This window comes from Octopus sinensis, linkage group LG1 (genome assembly GCF_006345805.1).
Source record: "Octopus sinensis linkage group LG1, ASM634580v1, whole genome shotgun sequence".
NCBI classification, from domain to species: domain Eukaryota; kingdom Metazoa; phylum Mollusca; class Cephalopoda; order Octopoda; family Octopodidae; genus Octopus; species Octopus sinensis.
In genome coordinates this window covers 137704907-137723264 of record NC_042997.1, presented here as the reverse complement: position 1 = coordinate 137723264, position 18358 = coordinate 137704907, and the positions used below count along the sequence as shown (strand labels likewise).

General features: G+C 35.7%; 1 protein-coding gene and 1 non-coding gene across 9 annotated transcripts in view; one reads left to right on the top strand and one right to left on the bottom strand.

Moving 5' to 3' along the window:
* The window catches only part of LOC115210843 (rabphilin-3A), a 266359-nt gene that overhangs the window by 71991 nt on the left and 176010 nt on the right, over window positions 1-18358 (bottom strand). For 6 of the 8 annotated variants that reach the window (XM_036505143.1, XM_036505140.1, XM_036505142.1 and 3 more), the window contains one exon: window positions 3284-3364. The exons of the other annotated variants lie outside the window; for them this stretch is intronic. In XM_036505143.1, coding sequence (XP_036361036.1) covers window positions 3284-3360 — 77 coding nt within the window. In that variant the 5' untranslated portion in view covers window positions 3361-3364. The remainder of the gene's footprint in view (window positions 1-3283; window positions 3365-18358) is intronic. 8 annotated transcript variants of the gene reach the window in all.
* LOC115219928 lies at window positions 2264-2397 on the top strand. Its single transcript, XR_003882388.1, has one exon. It is a non-coding gene; the product is annotated as a U4 spliceosomal RNA (small nuclear RNA).

Here is an 18358-nt window from a genome sequence, read left to right as displayed (position 1 = left end):
GACACACACAATTTTGGATTACTTGAAGGCTCTGAATTTACTTTCAAACAAGGAACAAAGTTTTAAATATATATATAGGATCAAAATAATTAGTGCCTTGCTGTACTGAAGAAGATCCATTCTCCACACCGGAAGTGCTAAAGACACTCCGCCCCTGGTGAAGAGAATTGGCCTGCAAGAGTCCTGTGCTAGTGCCACATAAAAAGTACTCATGCATCACATAAATGCACTCATGCTTCAGCCCCATTAAAAGCATTCAGCCAACACTATAAAATGGTTGGTGTTAGGGAGGGCATCCAGCTGCAAAAACCAAGCCAAATCACACTGGAACCTGTGCAGCATTCTGGCTTGCCAGCTTGGGTTCAATCATAAAAATTGCACCAGCTTGGAAAATGAACATCAAAGAATGATGATGATGATGATGTGTGGTGAGAAGCTTGATTCTCAATCACATCATTCTTGGTTCAGTCCCACTGTATGGCATCTTGGGCAAGTGTCTACTACCATAGCCCTGGGCTGACTAAAGCCTCTTGAGTGGATTTGGTAGATGGAAACTGAAAGAAGCCCATCATATATATATATATATATATATATATATATATATATATATATATATATGCGTATGTGTCTTTGTGTCTGTGTTGGTTCCCACCATCACTTAACAATCGATGTTGGTGTGTTTACATGCCCATAACTTACTGGTTTGTTAAAGAGACTACCAGAATAAGTACTAGGCCTACAAATAATAAGTCCTGGGGTCAATTTCTTTGACTAAAACCCTTTAAGATGGTGCTCCATCTTATAACTGACTTTATGCTTGCTGTTGATAAGTTTAAATATGGTGAAAGGGACAGGCTTGTCATTGAGAGAGAGTGTGTTGGTGGAGACTAACATGTAGAAGAATGTGATATATATGTGTGTGTGTGTGTGCATGTGTATCATGCAAATGGCACCCGTGCCATTACACTCTCAGAGTGGTTAGCATTAGAAAGGGCATCCAGCCATAGAAACCATGCCAAATCAGACTGGAGTCTGTTGCAGCCTTCCAGCTTGCCAACCCTGGTCAAACGTCCAACTCATGTCAGCATGGACAACAGATGTTAAATGATGAGGATGATGATGATGATGGCGTTTTCTCTTTGTTCATGTTTGGATTAATTGCATATATATATATATATAAATAAAATTTATATATAATATTTCCACCATACTATTTCACTGTTACACTCTAACCTTTCATCATCTGTTACTGGATCAATTCCTCTGTTACATCTCTGTTGTGACAAGACACCTGCTTCTGACTCTCTGTCTCTTTGTCTCACTCTAACCTTTCATCTTCTGACACAAGTTCCTCTCCTCAAATGCCCTGCCCCTCTCATAATTCCTTGTCTTGGTTACCCTGCTAGTGCTAGTGTCACGTAAAAAGCATCCAGTCCACTCTGCGGAGTGGGTGGTGTTAAGAAGTGCATCCAGTCATAAAATCCCTGCCAAAACAGAAACAGTAACTTAGAGCAGTTTTTCTACCTGGCCAGCTCCTGTCAACCATCTTACCCATGCATGCATGGAAGATGGACATCAAACGATGATGATGATGATAATGATATATATAAATATATATATATATCACGTGATCACGTGACCGACCAGGCTATCAGATGTTGCTACACATCGCTGGTCACAATGCACTTCGCATTGTTTTAGCCTTCAAATGACGCCACCCCGCTGGCTAAGCAAGCAGGTCAACAGAAGAAAGAGTGAGAGAAAGTTGTGGCGAAAGAGTACAGCAGGGATCGCCCCCCCTGCCGGAGCTTCGTGAGGCCTTAGGTGTTTTCGCTCAATAAACACACACAACGCCCTGTCTGGGAATCGAAATAGCGATCTTACGACCGTGCGTCCGCTGCCCTAACCACTGTTACATATATATATATATATATATATATATATATATATATATATATATATATACATACATACATACATATATATATATATATATACATACATACATATATATATATATATATGTATATATATACATATATACACACATATATACATACATATATATGTATATATATATACACACATATATACATACATATATGTATATGCATGTGTGTGTATATATATATATATATATATATATATATATATTCATTAGTATATATTTTTGTAAACAATACTCCAAAAGTAAAATTTATGGGCTATTTATCATCACTTTTACTAAGAAACATCATTATTTTGAATGCTCACTGATGAATATAGCTTTGCGCAGAGGCGGTACCAAAGCCAATGAGGTAAATCTGAGGCGTGGTTATTGGTAGTTGAAAACAATATCATGGATAAAGAAAACAGATCTTTGATCATTTTTATAATTTATGTATGATGTGTCTGTGTATGTGCAAAATATTCATGCATGTGTAAATGTGATGGATGTCTGTGTGTGTATACATCTGGTTGATTTTCTAGAGAAGTATTCATTCATCCAGTTTCTGTATCCTTCAGCACGTGTGAGTGATAAGAGATCTATAATAAAAGTCATTCACTCACTATTTAAATAGTAATGATAATATTAATAATAATAATAATATAATAATAATAATAATAATAATAATAATAATAATAATAATAATGATAATCATCATCATCATCATCATCATCATCGTTTAACGTCCGTTTTCCGCGCTAGCATGGGTTGGACAGAGAGCACGGGTTAGACAAATAATAATAATAATAATAATAATCATTCTTTTCTACTATAGGCACAAGGCCTGAAATTGGGGGAGGGGAATAGTCAATTACATCAACCCCAGTGTTCAACTGGTACTTACTTTGTCAACCCTGAACAGATGAAAGGCAAAGTCAGCCTCAGCAGAATTTAAACTCAGAACATAAAGACAGACAAAATGCCGTTAAAGCATGTTAATGATTCTGCTAGCTTGCTGCCTTGAGAATAATAATAATAATGATAATTTCTTATTTAGGCACAAAGCCAGTGATTCTGAAGAAAGTAGTAAGTCAAAACCATCAGCTCCAGTACAAAACTGGTACTTTATCTTATTGACTCAGGGTGACGAAAGGCAAAATTGACCTTGTCAGAATTGGAACTCAACAACATCAACAAATAATAATAATAATAATAATAATAGAAGAAGAAGAAGAAGAAGAAGAAGAAGAAGAAGAAGAAAGAAGAAGAAGAAGAATAACAACAACAACAACAACAACAACAATAACAATAACAACAACAGCAGCAGCAGTAACAACAATAATAACTAATACTTACTTGGCACGTAATGCTAATTGCCGGTCATTAGGACACACCCAGCGGTCAGTATTGCTTTGACTGTTAGGATCATCCATGATGCTAGACAAACAGAAAGAAAGAATGAATTATAAAAAGGCAAAGTTTCAGCTCTGACAGCTACTCACAAACATTAAGAAAATTTAGAATCTTATAATTCCTTATGGGAATGATGGAATGGCTTAAATAGAGTATTGAACTTCAAATTCATGGTTTCTAAGTTTACTAATGAAAATCTAATACAAGCTTTTCATGGTGGTTCTAAGCAGAATGCTTTATGCAACAAAACTCAGTTTACCCAGCTTGTCAGGAACTGTCACCCAGCAATACATTGGTATTCAATCAACAGCAAATTTGCCTTTTCTCTCTTTACTACTATAGGAAACATGAACCAATGAAGGAGACATTTATGTGGTCACTTGGTCAGCTAGAATTATCAATATCATTTCTTTAAAATCATAACCTACTGTCTTGAGAAAGGAAACACTGGATAATGTAGTCCTAAATATATTATGAAAAAGAATGCTGGGATAATATGACTGGAACACCCTTTGATCATAAGTCTGCTTAGTCAAAGCTGACCTGAGGCTCACAATAACTACTTCAGAAACCAGAATTTGAGATTACATAATAATTTTCTCTATGTGTTACTACATGTGTTACTTTAGCATTCAGATTACTTTGTTAAATGTAGTGCTTACTCATTTATTTGACTTAATCATGCATTATCTGGTATATTTCAGGTTTTACTGATGTGATAGCTTATTTTTAGAATGATATTGTAGGATAGGTGTGAGAAGCTGGATCTGACCAGTCTGAACATAAAACAGAATATTTGGCGCCTTGCTGTACTCAAGAAGACCTGTCCTCCACATAAGAAGTGTTAATGTCGCTCCCCCTGCTGAAGAGGATTGACCTGCAAGAGTTGTGTGCTGGAGCCACATAAAAAGTATCTATACTAATGACATGCAAAAAGCACTCATACAGGCACCATGAGATTGCACCCATGCTAGTGTCACATAAAAGTACCTGTACTGGTGCCACATAAAAAACACCCAGCATGCTCTGTAAAGTGGTTGGCATTAGGAAGGGCATCCAGCCACAGAAACCAGGCCAAATCAGACTGAAACCTGTTGCAGCTCTCCTGCTTGCTAGCTCTGGTCAAACCAGCCAACCCATGCCAGCATGGAAAATGGACATTAAAGGATGATGATGTGACCAGTTTATATCCTAAAAGGTTAAACACCACACTAATAAATTAGATTCACTCCTTCATTCCAAAGATTAGCAAACAAAGAAACTGTCTTTGCTCCTCATTCTCATCAACATACTATCCATTTTTCCATGCTAGAATGGGTGATATGTGTTTGCTATATGGCATATTGCTACACTTTTCAATTTCCATGATCTTGCCTGACATCATGAAATATAACCAACCTCATTTTTTAAAAAATATATTCCTTAGTCTCCCATGTAAGCATCTCTAACTCCTCTAGCCAAACCAATCCTACCTGCATCCAAGTTTCTACTCTAAAAAGCAACCAGGGAACTCTACATAGTCATTTCACTGCCCAGAAATTAAGCAATTTGTCTATTTAGTAAGTCAACCAACCAATAAATTAGCTAGTGAGAGAGAGAGAAGAGAGAGAGAGAGAGAGAGAGAGAGAGAGAGTGTGTGTGTGTGTGTGTATGCATGTCATGAAAAAGCACCCAGTACACACTGTAAAATGGATGGCATTATGAAGGGTATCCAGCCACAGGAACCATGCCAAAGCAGACACTGTCATACAATGCAGTCCTTGACTCCTTCATTTCCTCATCAAACCATCCAACCATGCCACCATAGAACATGGATGTTAAATTATGATGATGATGATGATGATGATGATGATGACATGATATATTAATGACTCACTTTTTTGTTAAAGACTAAAGACTTCAAAATCAATTAATTATTCATGGAGATGACAAGGGAATGTAACAAGTGGCAGGATACAATGCTGGAAAAGACCCATTCAACCCATACGAGCATGGTAAAACAGAGATATGATGATGATGACAATGGTGATGATGAATAATAATCTTCCATTCATTATTTCACTCAATGAGTGTAAACAATATTAGCATTGACAGTAAAGGTATACTTAGAAAACAGTTATTTTTGCAGGGACCATACAGCAGACACCAACATATGGTATACATGTTAAATAGTATCACATCAACCAATGAGTCACTCACCTCAGTCAGCAAAAGCATCATCTGATGTGTCATATACCTCCTAAAATCACCTCAATCTACATTATCCTCTTAGTGTGAATGTCATAATAATCGATTCTCTCCATCAGAGAAATAAAATACAACATATACAAGGCATCTTAATGTGTTTCAATAAGAAGCGAGTCATAAGAGAAAACTAATCAGTTTAGTGAGAAACCATTAATCAAAAGTCGACATGAAAAACTGCTGAAGCAGCATCCAAATTGATGAGTCTCTTCATCATGTCTTAACTCTGTACATTACATAGAACAACATCAATTATAAGATACATTGAAAAGAAATGTAACACAGTATCAATGTCACTGCATTGACATGACTGTATAGGATGCACTGTAAAAACTGTGAGCAGAGCAAATATGTACAGCAGTGAAAATGCAGTAAATAGAGGAAAGGGTTATAGCTATGATGGTGCAGTACAAAGTAAACAGTTATTAAAGTTGTGACAGCAGACTCATCATCATCATCATCATCATCATCATCATCATCATCATCATCATCATCATCATCATCATCATCATCATTTAATGTTCCCTTTGCCATGTTTGCAAGATTCTGATGGAATTCCTTGAAGCAAAATTTCTATGGCTAAATGCACTTTCTGTTATCAACCCCCACCTGTTTTCAAGTAAGGTAATAATCCTTTAGTTAATTGAACAATGAACAACCCAGACATAGTTATGAACACCTTTTGTTATTGTTTACAAAGATCATGCAACATGGTCAAGACATGTCAAAAAACCTAGGTATGCTTCCATAGTTGACTGCATGTGTACTGAGAGAACTCTTTAAATCTGGCTAAGGAACCAGAAACCTCTCTAGTGTTGGTGCCATGATAAATTATATTAAATGATGTTAGGAAGGACATCCAGCTTTAGAAATCTTGCCATAATATACAAGTAAGCTAAATGTAGTCCTCCAACCCATTTAGAAGGACACTAACTCTGAATAAGAAGTGACCAAGACTGAAATGAACTGTCCAAACTCACACCAGTATTTGATCATTATTTATCAAGTTTTCTCTTTACCCTTTCGTTACTATATTTATTTTGATATACTCTATGTTCCTTTCAATTACTTTAGATATAACAAAGAATTTAGTAAAATAACTTAGTTATCATTCAGCTAATTTTAGGAACATAAATTGTGACTAAGATGGAAGATTTTAATTCAAAACTTATGAAAGCAAGACATTTGTACTCAGAGCCAGAGCCGGTTTCAGCCGGGTTGGTAATGAAAGGGTTAATCTACCTCTTCCTTGTGTATTTTTCACCAAAAGATATTAGAATGTTTCCATCCAGTGCAAAAATTATATCATTATTTTGCAACACATGTCTATACTTCTTTATACACTATATAAAGTTATATAGAGATGGAACTGACATATCAGATCAGTACAGTTTATGTACTGTATTGCAAATTGGGACTATTAACACTTTAGCATCTAAACCAACCATATATTCTACCTGTTTTGTGTTCAAACTGGCCAAATTCAGCTTCACACACTGACTCTACAATGTCATTGTAAAAATTAAACAATCACAGAAATCTCAAAGCTACAAAATAGTGCAAGATTAATTCAAAACAATATGAATAAATAAGCATTACATTTGACAGGGTTAGGTAACTTTAGCTATCATGATAATATTTCTACTGAAGAAAAATAAAGCACTTGGCTGTTGCCATTCTTTTCCATGGCGATTCCCTCTGGATGGGACATTACAATGCTAACTTCAGCCGTTGGTACTCACTTTCAGCTGAGTGAACTGGAGTAATGTGAAATGAAGTTTCTTGTTCAAGGACACAGTTCATCACCCAGCCCAGAAATTAAATCCATGATCTTACAACCATTAACTCAACACACTAAGAAGTAGGCTTCATGGCTTTGTATTATCTAGAGTCACAATTCTGCAACCAGATGTCATATCCTAATCATGATGGGGCTTTTGTAAGTATATCTGTATATGCAACTGAAATATTGCCAGCCTTCCTCTCACCATGTATCCCATCCTCCCTAAGTAATTCATACTTCACATCAAATCTTACACCAGCCACATCTCTGAAGTAATGCGTGTGTGTGTGTGAGAGACAGAGAGAGAAAAGGGGGAGAAGTAAAGAGAGAGAGGGAAGCAAGAGTTGTATTCTTTCTTTTGTGACATATATATATACAATTTATTATATTTACACTGAAATTTAATTAAAAGCATGCTCAATCTTATAATTGCTATTCACATTCATTGCTGCAGTCAATGCTTTCTAGTAACTTAAAGCATTGACTGCATTTAAAGCTAGATTATATATATATATTAAATTTTTTAAAAAAGGATAAAAAAAAAAGGGAACAACAGATGAAAACTCCTCAAAAGTTCCCTGAAAAATCCCTGCTGCAACACAATTTTTTAGAGAATTAAAACATTTGGTTTTGAGGTCAATTTTCATTTTAACAAAAATGCTATCAAAATATTAGTTATTTCATGTAGGAAGAACATCCACAAATACTTCTTAAAAATAGGTGGCAACTACACACCTGCACAGGTACTTTAATATCATCACATTCTAGCAGACACTACCAGACAATATCTTCCTTTATGTAAGGTGATAACAATGTTAAGTAGGCTAGTCTCAGTATTTAAAAACTGGTGTCTACATGGCCACTCCTCCTAATAGAAAGCACAGCCAAATCTCCCTCAAATTACACCCTAGTGTCTTAAATAAAAGATATAGCAGACAATCTAGTCACTGATATACAAAAAGATGGATTGACCATGATTGGAGCATCTTTCATCTTTTCAATGAGGACTGGTCTATTTTAACCATCAACCATGTTTGAGCTTACAAGGAAAGGCCTCTGTACAGTCACTCAGACTGAAAGAAATAGCAGCCAAATTTCCCTCAAATCACATCAAACAATCTAAAAATTAGGAAATGAAATATTGGATAACCTAGTCCTTTATATATAGTTAAAAGAAAAACCACCAATTTTTTTTGTTCTTTCATTAGTGGTTGTATTTAAGCATAAACATCTACCAAAAGTGTTACGATAGTTATTCTATTAAACTTATTGAGTTCATGTTGTCTCAGACATTTTGACAATTCTGCCAAACTGTTGCCTTTGACTTTGACAGTATTCATCATCATCATCAATAGTACAGATACCTACTATAGGCACTAGACCTGATTGGGTGGGGGGAGCAATGGGTAAATCAATTACATCAACCCCAGAACTCAACTGGTACTCATTTTATTGACCCTGAAAGGATGAAAGGCAATGTCAACCTTATTGACATTTGAACTCAGATCATAAAGCAAGAAGAAATGCTGTTAATCATTTTGCCCAATGTGGTAACAATTCTGCTGACTCACCACCTTAAATAATAATAATAATAATAATAATAATAATAATAATAATAATAATAATAATAAGGCATTTCAAATGTTCAAGGCATTTACTGCAGTGATATCGCAAAGGCTGAACAAGCACCTGGACGAAAACAAACTGTTCCCAGAAGAGCAGAAAGGATGCCGCAAAGGCTCACATGGCTGTAAAGATCAACTAATGATTAATAAAGCCATAACTGAAGACAGCCACAGAAAGAAGAAAGGCCTCAGTATGGCCTGGATTGACTACAAAAAGGCGTTTGATAGCATCCCCCACACATGGATCCTCGAAACACTAGCCATTAACAAAGTAGCACCAACAATCATAAAATTCATAGAGCACTCTATGAATAAATGGCAAACAGTCCTACACCTCCAAACAAAAGAGGGACTCATGAAAACCAAAGACATCCCCATTAGAAGAGGAATATTCTAGGGATACACGCTCTCTCCACTCCTTTTCTGCTTGGCACTGTCACCTCTATCTGATATACTAAATAGAACTGGATGCGGATATAAATGTTACGGCAAAACGATCAGCCACCTTTTATATATGGATGACCTAAAACTATACGCTGCAAATGACAAACAGTTGGAAACACTATTAAAGACAGTTCATGGATTTACTAAAGAAATAGATATGAAATTTGGATTAGAAAAATGCGCCAAAGTAACCATGAAAAGAGGAAAACTAGTTAAGAGTAACAACATCACACTAGATAAAACCAATGAAATAAAAGAATTAGACCAAAGCCAAACTTACAAATACTTAGGAATCCATGAACTAGATAAGACACAACACACACACAAATGAAAGAGAAAATAAAAAAAAGAATATTATAGACGAGTTAGATCAATACTAAAAACAGAGCTCAATGCTAAAAACAAGATAATAGGTATCAACACTTTAGCTGTCCCAGTTATAAGTTACAGCTACAATATCCTTAACTGGACACGAAATGAACTGACCAAAATAGATAGGAAAACAAGAAAAATAATGACAGGATCTAGGATGCATCACCCAAAATCTGACATAGAAAGACTATATATACAACGTATAGAAGGTGGTAGAGGCCTTATACAGCTGGAAAACTACTATAAAATAACCACCATAGGACTGCAAAAATATCTACTTCAGAAGGAAGGAAAACTGATCCAGATAGCAGCAAAACACGAGCAAAACAAAAAACTGTTCTCAGTATTTAAGGAAGCTGACAAATACAAACAAGAAATCATACCACCTAATAAACATGAAGAAGAAGAAGATGAAGAAACAACAAAAGCTATAAAACAAATGAAATCCAAACTAAAAATAGAACAGCAACGAACCATGATAAAATGATGGCAAGAAAAGCCCCTTCATGGTAAATACTGGACTAAACTAAACGCAAAAGAAATAGACAAAGAAAAATCCCAGCAATGGTTGAGAAGCTCAGGACTCAAAGCAGAAACAGAGGGATTTTTAATTGCAGCACAAGACCAAAGCCTCCCCACCAGAAATTACCAAAAACATGTAATGAAAAGAAATATTACAAGTAACTGCAAAATATGTGGAGATGGACAAGAAACAATAAATCATATTATCTCTAGCTGCCCAGTCCTGGCTAAGAAGGAATATATTCACAGACATGACAGATTTGGAACCTACATACATTGGAAGCTATGCCAACATTATGGAATAACAACAGAAAAAAGATGGTATAGGCACACACCAGAAAAGGTCACAGAAAACGAGAAAGCAACCATACTCTGGGATATGCCGATACACACAGATAGAGAAATTAAGGCCAACAGACCAGATATAGTTGTCAGAGATCATGAAGAAAAAAAATGCTTTCTAATTGATGTATCAATACCGGCAGATGACAACGTGTCTCTAAAAGAAATGGAGAAACTCTCAAAATACAAAGACCTGGAAATAGAGGTAACTAGAATGTGGAATCTGAAAACAGAAACAATTCCTATCATAGTAGGTGCATTAGGCATGATAAAAAAATATTCAGACAAATACATAACGAAAACACCAGGACTTACAAACACATATAACATACAGAAAATTGCACTACTAGGCACTGCACACATCCTACGCAGAACACTTTCCATACAATAACCATCAGAGCATCACAACAAATCACAGCACATACCCAAGGCACACAGAGCTGCGCTCGGTAGTGAAGTGAAAGCACGCTATAAAAATAAAACTACTGAATAATAATAATAATAATAATAGTCCTTTCTACTAAAGGCAAAAGGCCTGAAATTTTGGGGGAGAGGACTAGTTGATTACATCAATCAACCCCAGTGTTTCACTGGTACTTAATTTAGCAACTCCAAAAGGATGAAAGGCAAAGTCAACCTTGGCGAAATTTGAACCCAGAATGTGAAGACTTGTCAGCACAATCTTTTGGATTTCTCTGAGACATGGTTCTTCTGGGATATTATCTAGGAGTTTCTGACATCATTTTCTTATATCAAGGGCACCTACAATAACAGGAATAGTTCTCACTTTAAGATGTCACATCTTTTGTGTTTCAATTTCCAGGTCCTTTACAGATATATTACACTAAGCATTTCACCCAGCATGCTAACAATTCTGCCAGCTCACCACCTTAACAACAACAACAACAACAACAATAATAATAATAATACAAAAGACTGGATGCTGCAGCTTGTGTGCAAATATGAAAGCAGAAAAAAAGCACATTCTGCTGTCAATGAAGCTTGCAAATTTGCAAGGGGACTTGGCATTAACCCTGAATTTGATGAAGAACCTGAAAACACTGCCACAAAAAAAGCAAAATGGATCAAACAGACAGCAAAAAAGAATGGGCAGAAACAAATTGAGGAGTGGTGGAGCCAGAAGCCTCTGCATGTACAGTATATACTTCAAAGCTGAAATGCTGATGTAGACCAAACAACAACCCACCAGTGGCTGAGAAGCTCAGGACTGAAAGCAGAGACTGAAGGTTTCATATTGGCGGCACAAGATCAAAGCTTGCTTACCAAAAACTACCAATCTAATGCTCTTCAAAATGGTTCTAAATGCAGATTCTGTGATAAGTTTGATGAAACAATAGTCCATCTTGTCTCAGGATGTCTTGTGCTGACGTCAAATGAATACAAAAATTGTCACAATAGAGTAGGACAGTATTTACATTGGAAAATATGTAAATACTACACAATCAGCACTTTTGCTTACTGGTATGAACATCATCCTGAGCCAGTCATTGAAGGTAAAAATGTCAATATCCTCTGGGAATTTCCAGGTAACACAGATAGAATGATGCAGGATAATTGACCAGACATAGTCATTAAAGACAGGGAAGAAAATACTTGTAGACTAATAGATGTAAGTGTTCCCACTGATAAAAATTTATCTATAAAGGGATTTGACAAATTAAATAAATATAAGAACCTGGAAATTGAAATACAAAAGATGTGACATCTTAAAGTGAGAACTGTTCCAGTTATTGTGGTTGCCCTTGATATGATAAGAAAGGGATGTCAGAAACTCCTAGATAATGTCCCAGAAGAACCATGTCTCAGAGAAATCCAAAAGATTGTGCTGACAAGTACTGCCCACATCATTAGAAAATACCTATCAATTTAAATGTATGTGTCATATTAGATGGAGATATTTTGCTACTGCCCCTGCCACTTGCCCTCTTCAAGCTGTCAGTCATACTGTAACATCTCTTATCCTTCACTCACCCTAGGATGCTGGGTGTGTGTCAGCGAGTGATTGTAACAAACATGCAGATTAAAAGTAAATAATGGTGGTGATGATAATAATAATAATAATAATAATAATAATAATAATAATAATAATAATAATAATAATAATAATAATAATAATAATGATTTAATTTGCCACAAGGGTGAAGGATGAGGGAGACAATACAAAGACAGACATAAAGTGTGAGGGTTTACATATAATGAAATAACAAAAGAAAAGAAAGGAAAGAAAGAAATTAAGTATACACAGTATACACTGAAAAAGAAGGCACATACGCATAGCATACAAAGGTTAAAAAAAAGTGGCAAGGAGGATAATAGAGATGTGGCCCTAATCTGCCACTAATCTTTAGATTTCTAAAGTGGAACATCCACCGATCCCATTGCCTGACTGGTAGAGGGTTGTGAATGTCTGATAACATTCTAGGTTCCAGGTGTCTTTTCTTGTCTTTTCTTCACCCAGGACTGCAGCTCCATCAAGGAGACAAGATGTGGAAAGACGAGCCTCATAAACAGAGCCCACACATGCTCACTGTCTAGAAATCATTGCAGGTGGTGTAACCTAAGAGCATGTCTGCTCATTAGGAGCCACCGCATACCTAATCCACCACTCAGAGGATACAGGCAACAAACTGACCACCCGACCATTGGAATGCATCATTTCCACAAGAATTTGAATAAGAGACACTCCAATCTGCTTTAAGCAGTAACTGGGACAAGGAATGACAATCAGGCAATAAATGATAACAGAGACGATAAATGATAACGAAGACAGCTTCTTCTCAGCCTGTTTCTTACAGAAGAGGCAACAGCGGACAGCCCTGATGGACTGAGTGTGCAATGCCAAATGGCTCTGATAAGTAGCCATTTACTTTGACCACTGAACAGATGCTGCTAAGCATTACAGCGATCCAGCCTCAGAAAACGGGTTTGAAATTACCTCTCAGGATGGTTTCCAAGTAGCAATGGTCAACCTATCAAATGCTTTCGATTGACCCACACTGATCAGAGCACCCCCGAAACCAGCTTTGACCCCAGCCCTCTCTATAATGTATCACATAAGGTGGAGGTTGTTGTGGATAATAATAATAATGCCCTGATGCAGTACCAGGTAGTGGCTTTCATGGCTTCTCATCTTAACTGATTGTAGGTGTTATCATGTACATTGTTTTGTCTTGGTATAAAAGAAGGGCTACAGGAAACACTCAGCCCAATACCACAGATTCACTTGTCAGTTGTTTGACCCTAACCATTTGAGAATATCCCTTAGTGGCTGATGATATGTACATCTCTGATCACAAGCAGAAGTAGTGGAGGAACATCAAAGCCATGTGTTGAGAGGAATTCTTTGGGGTTTGGATAATTCACCTCTGGAAACAAACCTTATTTAGGGACTTTTTGAGTGGGATGGGTTACTTGACCTGAAGAAAATTCTAACTGGATCCCACATGCAAGGTCATGCACTGTTTATCTTGATATGAGATCACCATGTTGCACACATATGGTTGTGATGCATGTGTCTGGTGTACTCTTATCAGACAGGTAGTCGTGATGGGTATACTGGGCTTCGTATATTTGTACTCCAATGTCACTTGAATGGCATGCACTGCTCTCTCACTCAAGAAGAAGAAGGAGGAAGAAGAAGGAGGAAGAAGAAGAAGAAGAAGAAGAAGAAGAAGAAGAAGAAGAAGAAGAAGAAGAAGAAGAAGAAGAAGAAGAAGAAGAAGAAGAAGAAGAAGAAGAAGAAGAAGAAGAAGAAGAAGAAGAAGAAGAAGAAGAAGAAGAAGAAGAAGAAGAAGAAGAAGAATGTGGATGATGGTGATGATATTTTCCATGGAGATAATGGCATTTACCTCACCATCATCATTTGCATCACATTAAACTGTAATGAACATTTATAACATCTTTTGAATTGCATGACATAAAATATTGCAACAATGCTGTAGTTATTCTCTCCACCTTTATTTATTATTCATTTATTCTGCTCTTGCTATTAAAACTGATAGTTTGCTTCTCTAAAGATAACATGGTTAATGTCATTGAGAAATAGATACAATTGTTTGACTCAAGGTACAGTGTGATGTTCCTTTATGAGTTATCTAATTTATGTTGTTTTGTTCTTGTGTAGTGTTGTGACTGAGCAGACCTATGACATAGATAATCATTCAGCTGAACAAATATTTGAGACTAACAGATCTACTGTTCCAAATATATCATGGCTCTGCCTATAGAAGGACCATATTGTACATGCTAACATACAGAGGTTAATTATATAGTATGAACTGTTGGTACCTGAGTATAAATGCCAATATATAGTCTGGTGATATCAAGGATAGATGGAGAAGAGTGGTGAGATATGCTCATTATATCAAATGTGACGGCTTATTTGAGTTTCATCTAGTGGCTGGTCAGAGCTGTGAACTTTTTTCAGGGATGTCAACCATATAAGTTACATTTTGAAATGAAGGTTCTGGGTAAGAGAAAATTAATGGTATGCTATATTGTTTTGGAAGGAAACAGGGTGGTGGGGGGAACAGTGCAAACAACTTAGTCTTCAAAATTTGTGTGTGTGCATGTGTGCAAGTATGTACATGCATAATTCCACGAATATACTATTAAATGTATATATTAACACATGTATGAATGCATGTTCTGTATGTGTATGCAAAAGTTTATTTTATTTTATTGCTAAATTTGTAAGGAAAGAATATGAGATGACTTAGAAAAATATTATGTACACACATACATATATATAATTTAACATTTCATTTTCCATGTCTGCATGGGTCATACAAAATTTGTTGAAACAGTTTTTTTTTATGTCTGAATATCTCACTTGTTGCCAACTCTTACCTGTTCCCAAGCAAGGTTTCCAAAATGTTTTACACCAAAGATAGGAAACAAGAAACCCATGATCATATGGTTAGGAAGCAAGCTTCTTAATAAATACATATATATAAGAATATTTTACACAGTGACTTTGAAGTTTTGGCCAGTTAAGCCATCATCAGACTACAATGCATTAAAATTAATCTTGATTTTATATAGTCTCTGTCACGTTAAAATCTTCCTTGTGCATGTGGGTTTGAGTGAGATGGTAATTTGGCTTTAAGGGTGGATTGTTATGGAGAAATTTTTATTGATTTAACTTAGGGTGATAGTATTGTTTATAATTTATTAATGTATGTAGAGCATTGTAAGCAGTGTATGTTTAGATGTTTCCCTTTATTTGGTGGGCGCAAAATGTATTAGTTGTTTAGTTATTTTTGGTTTTATTGGATTGATTTAATTCTTGGTTTTGACAATGTAATGGTCAAAGGTACAAAGACCAGTATTTAAATCGTTAATAACTGGGTGTATAAACATTTTGGTAATGGAATTTTTTAGGGGTTCACAAAAGAATGTAAAGACGTGATGTTTTAGTTGGTCAGTTTCTTTACTTGTTGTCATTGAGACTATATAAAACCAAGATTAATGCATCACAGTCTGATGATGGCTTAACTGGTTGAAACTTCAAAGTCATTGTCTACAATATTCTTGTTGAAGAATAAAGTTGTACTTTATAAAAGTATAGAGTAACCCCTCTGATTATATAAAATTGTTTTAATTATAACTAAATATAAATGCAAACATTAATGTGTGTGTGTTGCCTTGTTATTTATTCAGTTTAGGTTTGGTAAGAAATCACTTAGCAAGTGGTTTTTAGGTATTCACAGGTGTTGAAGTTTTAAAGTATCTGCTTACTGAATTTAACCCATGAACACACTTTTAATGAAAAAATCAACAACTACAGTCAATCCAAGATAATGTCAAAGCTTACTACCCTTATCCATCAGTTTGAACAAGATTTAACAGAAAAGGAGAGAGATTACTTAACTAGATTTGACTGCAAAACCAGAAACTGTTATGGACTTCCAAGCCATAAACAAAGACTGGAGCAAATCAACTTCTTTAGTCATAAATATTCCACATCCAAGAGATCTCAAAATGAAACCAATTGTAGCTGTTTCCTCGTGTGAGACACACAGACTCAGTAACTTTATTGGGATGATCTGGACTTTATAAAACCATCTCCTGAATAAAATCAGCAAGGACTCCCTTCTGGTTTCATTTGATGTAATAAACCTCTATGCTTTGATTCTTCACAAATACAGAATAGAAGCCATACAATTCTGGCTTGAAAAATTCTCAAATGACATTCCTGACCAAATTGGAAAAGGATTCATTATTGAAGGAATAAAATTCATTCTACAGAACAACTTCTTCAACTCCAATGAGAACACCTACAAACAAAATCGAGCACGGTGATGGGAATGAGGGTAGCTCCTACATTTGCTAATCTTGTCAAGGCATACTTGAAAGTCCAAATATACACTATACTGAAATTTGGAGACAACTTCCAAAAATGAGCAACTCTTAGAATTTAAAAACTTATTAACAGCATTAACCACAGTATTCAATTTACAATGGAATACAATCACAAACAGCTCCCCTTCATGGACATCTTAATCATGAAAAGAGATACTGAAATTGACACTGACATCTACTTCAAATCAACGGACTCAAAACAATATCTTCTATTCTCTTTCTGCTACCCAAAACATACTAAAATCAATATATCGTTCAACTTGGCAAGAAGAATTTGCACAATTGCATCAAATCTCAAAACCCAAAATAAACAACTCCAAGAACTTAAAAATACATTAACAGAAAGAAAATACCCAGCTAGTTTAATCAAAAACGGAACTGAACATGCAAAAACGATAGACATTCAAGAATTACGGAAAACAAGAAAACCCCATAACACACTTAAAACCTTGTCTTACGTATCAACAAACAATCCAAGAAACATGGAAGCATACACCATCATCCACCAAAATATACCCCACCTTATGAACAACCTTTGAGTGAAAAAAGCACTGGAAACACTTAAGATTATTAAAAGCAAGAGACGACTGCAATCCCTAAAAAGGTTACTCACCAGTGTCAAATTATCTACTAAAATTACAACCCCACTATTCAAAAAATGCAACCGCCCTAACTGTGGGACTTGCATCTACCTCTTAGATGGCTCGACATATAAATTTAAGTCAGGTCAAACTTTCACCATAAAAAAATCACTTCAACTATGCAGCAAAGAATTTAATCTATGTCCTTAAAAGTGGTGGATGTGATGGAAATTACATAGGTGAAGCTAGTTTGACCTTGAAGGATAGACTGAGGGTACACAGACAACAAATCCGGTACTCCATGACCAGGAAAATTCCTGTAAGCAAACATCTAGACCAATGCTCCACAAACATAAACCCAAAATACCAAATCTTCCTGATCAATGCCCCACAAACATAAATCCAAAATACCAAATCAGTGCACCAGAAACACTTCAAGCCAATTCTGATTGAATAAGGAAAGCATACTCATTAAAAAATATAAACTACAACTAAATATCCTTTAGACAGAAGAAAAAACACTAGAAAGAAGAAAAACTCAATTTCTCCACAAAGAAACAACCAGATACAACAGACATAATTCAAAAACTTTAGTAACAGCTTTCCACCTGGGTTTTGAAACTGCAACTCCAAATCACTATACAATAACACCATACACCTTCTCAAACACCAGTTGCTAATGTCATCTACCTCTAGACCAATGAACTTTTACTTCCGATCA